The following is a 14,272-nucleotide window of genomic DNA, read 5'->3' on the forward strand; positions in this document are numbered from 1 at the left end:
CAAACATGGCCTACAGCTTCCACTTCAACCCTGAATTCTTTTTTTGCTTGTCCCCTGTGAACTCAATAACCAATTCAATTAGTTAGGTTGATAGAATTTACCTTGGTTACTAGTCAAGCCCTTATCCACTTGAATACCATTTTACTTCAAGTCTTCAAGATTAATTTCCATAGTTGGAGTAGGAATTGTACTACAAGAAAGAGAACAAATAAATACATAACTACTCTTTACATGCATATATACTAACTGGCAAATTTAAAGACAGTATATACTTCATGCTATAAAAGTTCTGATTTGAACCCAATGAGCAAAGGCTAAGTTAGAAAAAACTCAAGTATATTAGTATCTTCCTTAATTACGAATTAAGAAAAAGAATGAATGAAAAGGATGGGAGCAGAGACCATGTTCTTTGCTTGAGAAGCTAGGGTGCCTTGGTTGAAAGAACCTACCTATATGGAAAAAAATCAGCGAAGTTGTCACCATTAAACAAACCTTAAATATTCATTTTAATTAAATCTTTATACTTTTATAAAAATTTGGACATACTCTCCTCTAAAAATAGGACTTAGCCATCTTTATGGGTTCCCTCTTCCTCAACATTTCACCAGCCTTTTATCAGCAATTGCCACAACAATATATTATTCTCCAAAATATTTGATAATAATAATATAGAAATTTAGTCTTAAATCCCGTATGCAAGGTTATTACCAGAAAAATAATTTCAGCAATCTAATTTCAATTATGTTTTCAAAATACCAAATGAATTTAAAATTACACAAATTTTATGTCCAGGTGACCGTCTCGGATTAAGCTTTCTAATAAACTAAAACCCATAATTTTCTGATCACTCTAGCCTCGGGAATAGAAGGAAAACTGTGACTACTCTCCAGTATTTAAAAACCAAAAAACAGCAGTAGCATTCAATATTCAAAATTCCATATAAAATCCAAATTAAATTCAATGGCCTTCAAAATTAATGTGGTTCAACTTAACTTATTCATATTTCTTTCCCAATTAGTTTCATGTTAATACCATTTAATAAAAAAAGTTACATAGCTTGGAAGTTAGGTAGAAAAGAGTCAAAACCTGTTTTAGAAATCAGCAAGCTTGGTATCTTTCAAATTATATAACTTTTACTACAAAACATCAATTAAGCTAAATTTTGGTTTTGAGACTCCTAACTTATCTAGCAACAAGTGTGTCTTAGTTGCAATCCAATTTCCATTTAATTCTAAGAGTTCTAAGCATTGGAAGTTGATGCATAACTTGCTGAAAACTGATTCTTTCCAGCTTTGACCACCAATTTTCAAAAACTCACAACCCCCAATCCTTAACTCCTATGATGGTTTCAGTGGCTAAGAGAAGGGGGGGTTGAATCTTAGCCCCCTTTTTTGCTTAGTAACACTTGCTGGCCTTAGAGATAACTTCAGGAGACTTTTTGAATTTTGTCTCGTCCCTAGCCACGAGACTTTTATTTTTATCTCATCACTTGGCACGAGACTTTTCTTTTTGTCTCGTCACTTGGCACGAGATATTTTTTTCAGTTTGAGCTCTTGTGCAATAGAAATAGAATTGGAGTAGAGAAGAGAGAAAATTACACCTAGATATATCCTGATTCAACTGCTAAGTGCAGTGCAGCCTACATCCAGTCTCCATCACAACCATGATGGAATTTCACTATAATCTTCTTGATTACAGACTGTAAAGTGCTAACCCAACTTACAAGGGGATTCCCACAGAATCATGAAACACAACATAGATGAACAAAGGAACTCTAAGACATCTATGGCTTTTTCTTTTAATTTTGCACTCTCTGCCTTTTTCCGCTCTATGACTTTTTCATACAAACCTCACTGTTTGTCTTTTTTCATGAGACTCAAGACATGACAAAATTAAACAGAAAAATACTAAACAGAATACATTGAAGGAGAAGAAAAACTGCTAGCTTAGGTAGCTCTGAGACTTCTGTGCCTTGCACTCTCACTGCTTACTTCTAACTCCTTGCTCCAAACAGTGGCTGTTCTCCCTTTTTATAGAAGAGAGAAGCCTCCACACTTGAAGCCAAAACCCAAGCCAACTTCTTCTTCTTCAAGAAACAGAACCGGTTCGGCCACATAGAGAGAGAAGAGATAACCATGCAAAACCCAACATGCAATTACCTCTAGTCCTTCCTTGGTCACCACTCTACATCAATCCGAGCTCTCCATCCTTGGTTTGCTCTCCAAGATGGATTTCTGGCCCTTAATGCTTCATGATGATGATGACTTCATCTGCTTCAATCTCTGCTTCTACCATCACTTCGCCACTCTAGCTACTTCCTGTGGTGGTTGAGCAGAATCAAAGACAAGTCACGCCTCCAAGAGTCTCTTTGCTGGCCGAATCTTCTTCTTTCTTTTTGAGCATGAAGAGCTCGAGATTACTTCACCAAATCTAACCATATTTGGTGAAAATCTCAGCCACAGCACACTTTTATTTTGTTATGTTTTCTTGCCATCATTGTGGTAGCCTTGTAGCTTGCTCTTTCTTCAATTTGGTAGCTAAGTTTTGCTTTCATGGTTTCCTGTGTAATAACCGAAGAAGAGAAGCAAAGATGAGAGAGAGGAGAGAGAAATTTGAACACTAGCTAATGGGTAATAATAAAGTGAAATTAAAGTCCAACTTCCCTTGCATAAGGTAGCGTGTAGAGTTACTGAACCCATCAAATCAATTTCTCTCTCTTACATTTATGTTTCCAATGCTAGCAAATTAAATTTGAAATCCATCCAAAGAAAAGAAATGGGATCCGTGGGAAAGCATGAGGCAAATGATAACATTTGCTTTCCTGATGGATATTGGATCAAGCATTGGTTCTTGTAGCATCAAAATTAATTTGGGCTTGTAGCAATAATAGTTTCAATTTGGCCCAAATAAAACACAACATTGTTTCAGCCACTATGATCACAATTAGATTAATATCAAGACTGAGTGTTCATAGGCATATTGGGCTTGCACCAGAATTTCATTTTCGGCCCAATATTAAAAACCTGCAACAAAATTATTAATCAATATATATTAAATGGGAATCAAATTAATAATTTTGTAATTAATTACTTTTAATAATGTTTAGTCATCACAAATATTAATTTAGAGTTTTCCAAACTCATCATCCTAAAATTCTGAAGTTTTAGAAAAATAAACCAAGTTAATCAAATGTTTAAACAAAATTGGTTTCGCTCCAGAACTCAACTCGTAGGAGTCGCAGCAAGACAAACAAGTTGCTGCTCTGTTCGAACTTTTCTGCAGCAGGACAAATTCAATGACCTGACTTTAAAAAATCGCCATAAATTGTATATTTAATGAAAAAGCCTCAAATTTTTCAGTCCAGCTCCATCTATTCTCAAGTATAACCCAGACTTAGTCTCACGCAATTCTGATCATCATAGAATTAGTTATAACTTTTTAAAGTTTCTAACTTCGTTTAAAAGTAATACAGAAAATCAGGCTTTCAACAAAAAGTTTAATATTTCAAGATTCAACCTTCAATACTTCTCAAAATCAATTTCAAAACATTCACCCACCAAGTTCAAAACATTCACCCACCAAGTTCACCACCATTATAATATATCTAATAACTATATCAACAACAATCAACCAATATAATCCATCAAGATTCAACATTCTCAGCAATCACTCATCAACAATTCATAATTCACAAATAACCAACCAATTACACAAAATCAACAAGCACAATCACATTCACAATCATAACTCAACATCCATATAATCAATCAATTATACTCATAATAATTAAACCTATTTGCAGCTATTCAATAAACTTTGTAGGCATTCTTAAATTAAAATCGTTTAAATTAAACCCCCTACCTTAATGTCGTATTAATAACACTATGAGGACAGTGTCGGCAACATTAACCAGAATAACAGCGACATCAGTAGTTTCGGCCAAGAATGGCGATATCGAACAGATATAATAATGATTTGTAGCTAGGAAAAATCAAGAAAATGAAGCAGATTATCATCAAGGCAGCAGCAAACAAAATAGCGACACAGAACATAATTCAATCCTACCAGGGGAAGGCAGAATAGAGCAACAATGGCAACCTAGACAGTAAGGGTTTTCGGCGAACGGCAATACCCACACTGGCAGAGGCTTTGGCATTTCCAGCAGCAAGAGAACAACTGGGTTCATCTCCAATGGCGGCGGCAGTAACTAACTCCAGCGGCAGCGACGCTGGGCAGAAACGACAGAGAAGCGACGCTCACTCTCTTCGAGCCTCATTCATGTCTCCCTCTGGGCTTCTTTCACTATGACGGCGGCACCTTCAATCGACGACGGCGGCTCCGACCACTCCAGCGGCGATGGCGACGGTCCCTCTCATCTCTGTCGCAAGCTTCCCTCAGTCACGCTTGTCTCTCTCTCTCACTCTACTGCGAACCTCTCTCTTCCCTTTGTGCTCAATGGTGACAGCGACGGCGACAGCGGCGAGGCCCCCTGCTGGCGCCGTTCCTTCCTCCTCCCTCGCTTCTCCTTCCTCTTCTCCTCTATTTTTCCCTTTTTCATTCTGTTTTCTTTCTTTTTACTCTGAGCGTGCCTGTGTGTGTGTTTTAGAAAGGAATGAAATTGGGAATTAGGGTAAACTATGGTTTTATTGGGTAAAAAGATAAAATATATATGACTAATATAATAATTTTATAAAATATTTATGATAGAATAATAATTTAGAATTTAAATATAATATTATAAAAATTAATTTTGGAACGCATATAATTTTATTTATCAATTTATTAATGAATTTAAATAATTATTTTTAACTTAAGTTATAAAATAAATATATTAATTACATCCTATAAAATATAATTTAAATCCAAAATATTAATTATCTAAATTAAATCATGACATTTCATTATTTTTCTATCATCGAGATTTTAATTTTAATTTATATAAAATAACTTATTATAAAAAAAATTGTACATAAATATTAATTATCTTAAACATAAAATATTTATAAAAATCAATTTAATCATTTCTAACAAATTAATCTCTAAGAGCTCAATTTAATAAAATAAACCGTAATTCAATCATAATACAAATTTCTTAAATTAAATTATATAATACTTCTATTACTGAATTTTAATTTCAAATAACCAATTATAAAAATTTACACAAGAATATTAATTAACTTAACTCTTAATATTCATAAAACTAATTTAATTACTCTTAACAGATTAATTTATAAAATAGAGAGTTCAAATTAAGGGCAATTTACGTTATTAAATTGTTTCACCCTCAATATTACGCAAATGCATTGTTTCCAAATCCAATACGCAAATACATTGATTCACTATTCTATATAAACCGCTACTGGCAGTAGCGGTTTACAGTTGTGCATAAACTGCTACAACCAGCCGCAGTTTACGTGTGTGTGTGTGTGTGGGTAAACCGCTGCTGGCAGCAGTGGTTTACGTGTGTGTGTGTGTGTTAGCGTAAACCGCTGCTGGCAGCAGCGGTTTACGTGTGTGCGTGTGTGAGTGTAAACCTACGTGTGTGCGTGTGTGAGTGTAAACCGCTATAGGCTATAGCGGTTTACGTGTAGTGTGCTGAATGGGGCTGCTTATATAAACCATGGAAGCTCGGTACCTGTGGGACGAAGTGGGTAAAAAAGTTATTTACAAGATTTCCATTGCCGTTATGTCAACTGGTGTGAGATATGAGACCTTCGTGATCGGGTCGGATGAAGACCTGCAGGTCTTGTTTCACTGCAGGCGTAGTTTTTCGGAGGTGAGGATACCTGAGCTGCTTGCAAAGTTGGAAGATGGTGTGGATAACTCTGGAGCATCGGCACCGAATCCTCAGTTGACCCCAGCCGGTGGTGCATCGACATCGATGCCTGTGGTAGCAGCGGCAGTTCCAATTTCTCTGCCCGAACATGCTGGGGCTGTTCATGCATATATTGATCCTGTTGTGCCTGATTTTGAATGTGATGCCGGACCGGATCGAGTTGAGAATGCACTGTGTGACGATGATTTGGATGAGGAGCCTGTCGATATTGGTGGGGACAGTGATGATGATATTCCAAGAGGTACACGTTCAACCCATGGAGGTTCCGGTTCTGGAACACAAGAGTACCCTCCCCACCTCTCTTCTTTGAACTTGGAAGCCATCGGCCAACACCAGAATGTAGATGCAACATTCAATGGGCAGGGGATGCATGATGGGACACCGCTGACTGAATTTCAGATTGGCCAATCATTCCAGAGTAAAGAGGAAGCCGTGTTGAGTGTAAAAGATTACAGTATTCGGCGTGGAGTTGAGTACAAGGTTATGGAGTCCGACAATCTGAAATACCAAGGGAGATGCAAGGAGTTTGGTAACGGGTGCACGTGGTTGATTCGGATAGTCAAGAGGAAAAGGAAGAGCACATGGGAAGTTAGGAGGTACAACGGTCCGCACACGTGTATGGCCACATCGATATCAAGCGACCACAAGCAACTTGATTATCATGTCATCTGTGCGAAAATCTTTCCATTGGTTAGAGCTGATGCGTCGGTGTCGATTAAGGTGTTGCAAGAGGCAACGGAGGCGACATATGGATTCAGGCCTAGTTATCGGAAGGTGTGGTTGGCGAAGCAGAAGGTAGTAGCGCAGATATATGGCGATTGGGAGGAGTCATATGCTGATTTGCCTCGGTGGATCCTTGGGGTCACATCCACGATGGAAGGTTCCGTTGCTCTACTGAAGACCTCCCCGGTTAGAGTGGGTGACCAAGTTGATGAAGATAGAGTCTACTTTCATCGGATGTTTTGGACATTCCCTCCGTGTATTGAGGCATTCCGCCACTGTAAGCCGCTCGTAAGCATCGACGGAACACACCTCTATGGCAAGTATGGCGGGACATTGTTGTTGGCGATCGCTCAGGATGGTAACTCGAATATTTTTCCTATTGCGTTTGCACTCGTGGAGGGGGAAAATGTAGAGTCTTGGTCATACTTTATTTGGCCACCATATGACGGGCCGACTATGATCCCCGACCCGGACATGAGAAGGGCAAGAGAAGGACGACCACGGTCCACCCGCATCCGCAACAACATGGACGATACTGACGCTGGCCGACCTAAGAGGTGTGGCCTGTGCAGGCAGCCCGGTCATACTCAAGGGTTTGCCCTCAGCGAGGTTCTACTAGCGGCATCTAGATTTATCATCATTTAGTTCGTTTGTGTTAGTTTTATCATCATTTAGTTCGTTCGTGTTAGATTTATCATTATTTAGTGGTTTTTACTACGAATGTCTCTGTTTGTAGCAGTTATGAGTTCTAAGTCTTATTGGTTTAAATGTTAATGTTAATACAAGTAGTTATTTATCACTTTTCTAGATTTATCACGGTTTATTTCCATCATAGTTGTATGATCAATAAATATAAAGTCCATAAACATAAACATAACGTAAAAACTGACCAAATAACGGTCATCCAACGAGAATAAACATAAAGTCCATAAACATAAACATAACATAAAAACTGACCAAAATAACAGTCATCCAACGAGAATAAACATAAAGTCCATAACCAGAACATCTACCACATAACGAAAAATGAAAAAATACAACACATGGTGCTAATCATCGCGATCATCCCGGGCTGCATCATGAAAGTCACCAAGGAGATGAGATCCTGTCCCACATCGAGCGGGACGCCTGACTCGAGTTGGTCGGGCCGGCTCCTGTCCAATGTCATCAACTGGGTGGTCTAACCCAATCGCGGACTGGGGGGTGCCCCCCATGGTAAACCAAGTATCCAATGGGCTACCTGCAGGCTCATTAAGATCCACCACATACTGACCCTGATAATAAGGTGGCTGGGAATGCATCTCCGTCATATGTGGCTGGTAAGGTGCGGTCTCGAACTGCACCTCCGGCATCTGCGGCTGGTAAGACTGAGCACCAAACTGCACATGGGACGTGCCAGCATCATCCCTAATCAAATCAACAAACTCTGCATAAAACCGTGGACTCACCAGCTGATCATCTAAATCCATAGTCATCGTCGGCGTCTCAGGCTGGGCATACATGTGAGAGCTGGGCTCTGGCATCGGAGAGTAAGATCTGCTGGTGAATGTCTCCCCTCCAGGCTCAGTCCCTACGGTCCCACTAACTCCACCATCGAACTGCGTGGGATCTGCAGTTCTCCCACGTCTGGCACTAGACCGACGAACACGGTGATCGCCCCCATCTCTAGCCTCTCCGCCTGCATCATCCTCCTGCATCGTATCATGTAACCATCGCCACTCTCGACCGGTGTCCCTAGTACCAACACGATGGCGTCTCTCAACACGGCGGTTATCCGGCATATCAGGTAGCTGTGATCTGCGTGGGACCTGGGACGACCCTCTCTGAAATGCCTCTGGAGGTATCTGGGTGCCTTTGGGATCCGCGAATGCTGCCCCGGACTAAGGAACCGCTGAGCCTCGCGGTACCACCAATCTAAGTAATCAGCAGAAAGGCCAGGATCTGCCACTCGCTCAATGGAAATGACTGCATCAAGTTTGTTCCCCCAGTGTAAATGCCAGACCTGATAGTAATGGGGGAACTACCTATCCCCTCCCCTCCCGTCCTTAGCATGCAGCCAGTCTACATTCAAAGCATCCTCGGGGATATGCTGGACTCCACCCAGCTGTGGAACAACCCTGTCAACCTGATGCCACTCGATGACCGCAAAGTATATCAAAGTAGTCACCGCTCGCCATATGCGACTATGCTCCTCTGTAAGTATCTCTGGATGGACCACGGCAAGTACATCAAGCGCGGAGTAGGGCTCCCATACAATCTGAAAATTCAGAACTCATCAGACATTACCACAACATGTATATATCTAATCACGACTAGAGAGCAAACCAAAAATGAAACTCTAACTGGTATAAAACTTACATCACGAGTGGTCAATCGATCCAATGCAAGCCGATACCTTATGACCCTTTGTTCCTTTCCATCATTAGGAGGTAAGTAGGCAGACCACCTAAATTTAAGTCATATGAGACACAAACTTAAAAAATCGCCCATGAAATTTGTAAGCATTAAAAAAGCATAACCCATACCTGGATGCCAGCGGGAAAGAGAAAACCTCAAACCCGGACGGCCTCAAAGACGGAAACCGCCAAAATATCCAATTCTGTAGCAACTGGAGCGGACCCGCAAGGTTAGTCAAATTTCTGTTTGCTACCCGACACATGCATCGGTACAACCATGCCAAAGCGGCCGACCCCTAGCTTTACCTCCCCATGTCATCAAGGTTTGCCACAAATGGCAACCACCGTATATGTACCCGGTTCGCACTCTTGTCCCCAAATAACTGAGTCGATAACAGCATCATGATGTAGGCCCGTGCGTAGATGTGGTTACTGTCCTCACTCGCATCTGGTGGTAGCACCCTAAACCTCTCGTGGAACCATGTAAAGTGTACTGTCATCTGCTTGACCTTATTCAGTGGAGGCCGCTCACCGAATAGGTCCTCAAACCACTCCCAAGCTGGTCGGCCACCCTCCATGTATTTCTCAAACTCACCAAGGCAACCACTCATAGCCTCCCCATCCACAGGCAGCCCTAGCTGAAATGCCACGTCTTGCAATGTCACTGTGCACTCTCCGAAAGGCATATGGAACGTGTGCGTCTTAGGACGCCACCTCTCAACAAACGCACTAACCAATGGCTCATCCAACCAGAACCATTGGCTGTTTAGCCTGGCCAAATGGTACAAACCAGCCCTCTCTAAGTACGGGATGATCCTTTCATACATGGGCATATTCTGTTGCCGTCTCACACTGTATATACACCTAGTGGGCTGTACAGAACAACAAAGAAATACAGAGTCCAATTAAATTCTCCTATCCATAAAAAAATTCCCCTATCTAACAGGATACAAATATCTTAAACCATCAACAAATTCTCCTATATAAAAAAAATCCCTAATCACGATAGTAAAAATAACAACACACATACTTGAATAAATAACAGCCAGAAATATAAAAATATTATAAAGCTTTAAAATTAAAAACTTCATATCATACAAATACACTAACCAAACTAAAATAATTCACTAACGTCAACTGTCCCTTTCCCTACACTAAACCAACACCATGTAGAATAACATTCATTGAAGGGATTTGAAATTTAGCTAAGTAGTCATATTTATAACTTAACAAGAAAAACTCAAAATACTAAACCAAACCCATTAAACTAACATCCTAGCATGCGAAGCCTAATTTCAAACTAGAGGGAATAATCTATAAATTCTAGTTCGTCTACATTACATACCATTTTTCTGACTAACATATGCAAAGCCTAGAAAAAAATAATTATTAACTAACCTCGTCACCAATAGAACCGGCAATATGGGCAACACCGTTCAGTCGGTACAAGGTCCTGCCTGCCATGATAACTCGTCGGAAGTCACCGCTGAGATACCTCGGACCCGCTCTCAACTTGCTCTGACCTCTCTCTAGAATTTCCTCTCTCTAAAAAACATCACAACCCCTCTAAATGCATAATCCGCGGCTACCACCACGGTTTATATAGGCAGCACACTACACGTAAACCGCTATAGCCTATAGCGGTTTACACTCACACACGCACACACGTAAACCGCTGCTGGTAGCATCGGTTTACACTCACACACGCACACACGTAAACCGCTGCTGCCAGCAGCGGTTTACAGTCACACACATACACACGTAAACCGCGGCTGGTTGTAGCGGTTTATGCACAACTGTAAACCGCTACTGCCAGTAGCGGTTTATATAGAATAGTGAATCAATGTATTTGCGTATTAGATTTGGAAACAATGCATTTGCGTAATATTGAGGGTGAAACAATTTAATAACGTAAATTGTCCTCAAATTAATAATAAATTATAACTTATTCATAATAAAAGTCACTTAAATTAAAATATAAAACTCTTTTTTTTTATTTTTCAATTACTAAAGGAGGGAAAATACAATAGCTCTGTGTTTTGTTCTATAGAAAATTTTTCAAAAATTTGTTCAAGAATAAAAAATATGTTAAATTTTAAAGCGAGAATGAAATAAAAAATAATATTTATTATAAATTTATTTTAAATTTATTTTTTTATAAATAATATTTGTTATTTATTTATAATAATATAATTTTTGAGTCTTCTACTAATTTAATATTTATAGAGAACTATTTTTATATGTATCTTTTAATTTGTATAATTATTTAAATATAAAAAAATTGTTGCTTAATAAAAAATTATTGTAATGATTATAAAACTCTTCTTTAAAATAGTTAAAGAGAACGGTTTTATTTTATTGCTATAACTTAATAAAAAATTAAACTTCAACAGTAACACTATAAAAACCGTTGTCTAAAATAATCTAAGAGAACGATTTTAAAGTGTAACAACTTTGGCAACGGCTTTTAAGCATATCTTTTATATAATTATTTAAACAACATTAAAAAACCGTTGCTTAAAAACAAATTCTAGTAACGGTTATAAAACCGTTTTTTTAAATAGTCAAAAAAATAGTTTTATTTTGTTGCTATAAAATAATAAAAACTGAACTTCAACAGTAACATTGTAAAAAATCGTTGTCTAAAACCATCTAAAAAAATGGTTTTTAAGGCGTTACAGATTTTAGCGTTGCTAAAACTCATATTTATTGTAGCTGGGAACACAGCCTCTCATTGTGTAAGTGGTCCCTTCTAAATTTCAATTTTTTTTAATAAACTGTCTGTAAATTTTTATTTAATTTTTTTAAAATTTTTATTTTAATTTGTTTATATTCGAAAATTAAATTTCCGTCCATCTCTCTAAATTTTATGCTAACTTCGCCGTTAGTTGGCCTTTAGTTTAATGAGCGATGGTATGACAAATACCTACCCTACTTACAACATTCTTATTTTGACTTTTCTCGCACTTTGAATCAAAATAATAAGGGGATTTTAAAAGTGTATGTATTAGTCTTTTATAAAGTATAGGAAAATTTTTACACGTTCCATCTATTTTATTGGAATAGGAATATAGCAGGTATGATAGTTAGTAAGTCAAAATTTTGTCTTTTTGTATGAGGTACAATACCCAAATTAAAATATCCTAAAATGATAATAAATTAAGGCAAAGAATAATGAAAAATCAACCGTTGCTTATGTGGCTAACCGATTAAAGAAGAAGTGTTTAACATCAACTACACCAAATAATAACATAGAGGTGTACACGGATCATCGGATATGGTCGAAAATTCGATCCGATCCGCACAATTTTTATCGGATCGGATCGGATATGATATCCGCACTTTTTAATGTGCGGATTGGATCGGATCGGATATCGGATATATCCGCATAATTAAACCTTCTCTTTTTAATCATATTTCTATGTAAAAGAATTCGATAAAAATATTTTTTTTATACTTTTAAACTTATTTATTCCTAAAATATTTTTAATCAAACTCTCTCTAAATAACAAAAATAAAATAATACAATATAAGAATAATAATTACTAACTAAAACATACAAACAAGTAAATATAATACCGATCATATATATATTTATTTATTTTTTAATTATTATAGTGCGGATCTGCGGATCCGCGGATGTAGAGCAGATATCTGCGATCCGATCCGCAAAGGATCAGATCCGATCTTATCCGATCAATTTGCGGATTGGATCGTATCCGCAATTTTCGGGTCGGATGCAGATATTTACTGCGAATCTGCGGATACGATCCGATCCATGGACACCCGTATAATAACAGAATGAAAATAAATAATTAAATACTTAAAACATTAAAATTTAAGTTAAAAAAATATTACACATGGCAAAAGATAAATGAATAGATAATAACTTAACTCCTTAAAAATACATATAAAATCAATTTAATTATTATAAGATTTTTTACATTAATTTATAAATGTATAATTTTTAAAAAATACATATAATATCAATACTTTTTTTTCTATTCTCTAATAAGAAGGTATATTATCTTATTATGGTCTCCAAATACAAAGTGTGATTATAATATGGTCAAATAATGAATATGAAAAAACTTTCACTTTAATATACATTGTGATCGAATACAAAATTAATTTAATTTTATGAACAAAGTTATCACAGATATATATGAACAAATTGAAATTTAACTTTCATATAAAATATTGAACAACACAAAAAAAAACTGAGTGATGATGGCTACCAAAAAAATATATAGTTATTGAAAATTGAAAGTTATATTAAAAAATTAATAATCCAATTTGTTTTTATTTATGATAATGAATTTTACTTTAAGAAATATTACATTACTAATAAAATTTATTATTATTTGTTAACACTTGGTCAATAAAAACATTTTTAGATTAATTCTAGACTTTAAATTTTAAATTCTAATATTATAAAAATAATGTATTGAAATAAAGTGTAGACTAATATTAATAAAAAGTGTTAGTCCTTTAATATTTTTCTTTTGTTTTTTGGGTAAACTATTCAATTAATACACGAAAAAATTTATATAAAATAAATAAATAAATTTATAAATAAATAAATAATATTAAAAGATACAAATGATAAATAAATTTATGAAATATTTAAAAAAATGAAAAAATAACTAGATATTAAATATATATTCTCAAAAAAAACTTTAGAAATTAGGTTTTGATGCAAGTTTTTATAAATATCGTTAAAAATTGAAATATTTTTATCTTTAAAATTTAGTAATTTTACATCAAGTGAATATTTTTAATATTATCTTTTTGCAAATGACTAAAATGTTTTTTGAAAAAATTTAAAATCCTAGAGATCAAATGCTGCTATGATCTTTTGTTATCCACATATTTTTACAAAAATTAAAATAAAATACACAAATTATTTATTAAATATAAAAATTATTTGTCACTTATAAAAATAATGATAATTTTTATAATTTTTGTCATATTTTTAAATTATTTAAAAATTTATTTATCATTTGTATCTTTTAAATTTTTTTTGAGTGGTATAAACTTTTAAATATCATTTTAATAGCTTTTTTAATGTGTGGCTGCACTTTTATTATGTGATATTATTTGAGGAGCTAGAATATAAAGTGAAAATTATATAAAAATACTAGTGGTTAATATTAATACTCTTCTTAAAAATACCAAGTCGACTTCATCGGCCTCGTAATCATCAAGCAAACCCATATTTCTATTAGGCGTCTCGCAGGGAAAGACAGGCATCATCCGAATAAGAAATTTCTTCCTCTGCTTCTGTTTATTGGTGGTTGTTGATTTCCTGAGTCAA

At 36.1% G+C, this 14,272-nt stretch overlaps 1 protein-coding gene across 1 annotated transcript; it reads right to left on the reverse strand.

Moving 5' to 3' along the window:
* Nucleotides 1-8,579: 8,579 nt before the first annotated feature.
* Nucleotides 8,580-10,419, reverse strand: LOC140176018 (serine/threonine-protein phosphatase 7 long form homolog). The gene is made up of 4 exons (XM_072205861.1): nt 10,354-10,419; nt 9,262-9,827; nt 8,918-9,005; nt 8,580-8,816 (listed from the first exon to the last, which is right to left on the reverse strand). Exons 1-4 carry the CDS (start codon nt 10,417-10,419, stop codon nt 8,580-8,582), a joined length of 957 nt encoding a protein of 318 aa, XP_072061962.1.
* Between the last annotated feature and the right edge of the window lie 3,853 nt (nt 10,420-14,272).

This window comes from Arachis hypogaea, chromosome 11 (assembly GCF_003086295.3).
Source record: "Arachis hypogaea cultivar Tifrunner chromosome 11, arahy.Tifrunner.gnm2.J5K5, whole genome shotgun sequence".
Lineage (NCBI taxonomy): Eukaryota > Viridiplantae > Streptophyta > Magnoliopsida > Fabales > Fabaceae > Arachis > Arachis hypogaea.

What these genes read in the sequence shown, in the direction of transcription:
- LOC140176018 (XM_072205861.1), bottom strand. Translation starts at nt 10,419, where the DNA reads ATGGCAGGCAGGACCTTGTACCGACTGAACGGTGTTGCCCATATTGCC. An exon ending in CCGGTTCTATTGGTGACGAG is followed by an intron (nt 9,828 to 10,353) that starts GTTAGTTAATAA and finishes TGTTCTGTACAG; the next exon opens with CCCACTAGGTGTATATACAG. An exon ending in ATCGATTGACCACTCGTGAT is followed by an intron (nt 8,817 to 8,917) that starts GTAAGTTTTATA and finishes CTGAATTTTCAG; the next exon opens with ATTGTATGGGAGCCCTACTC.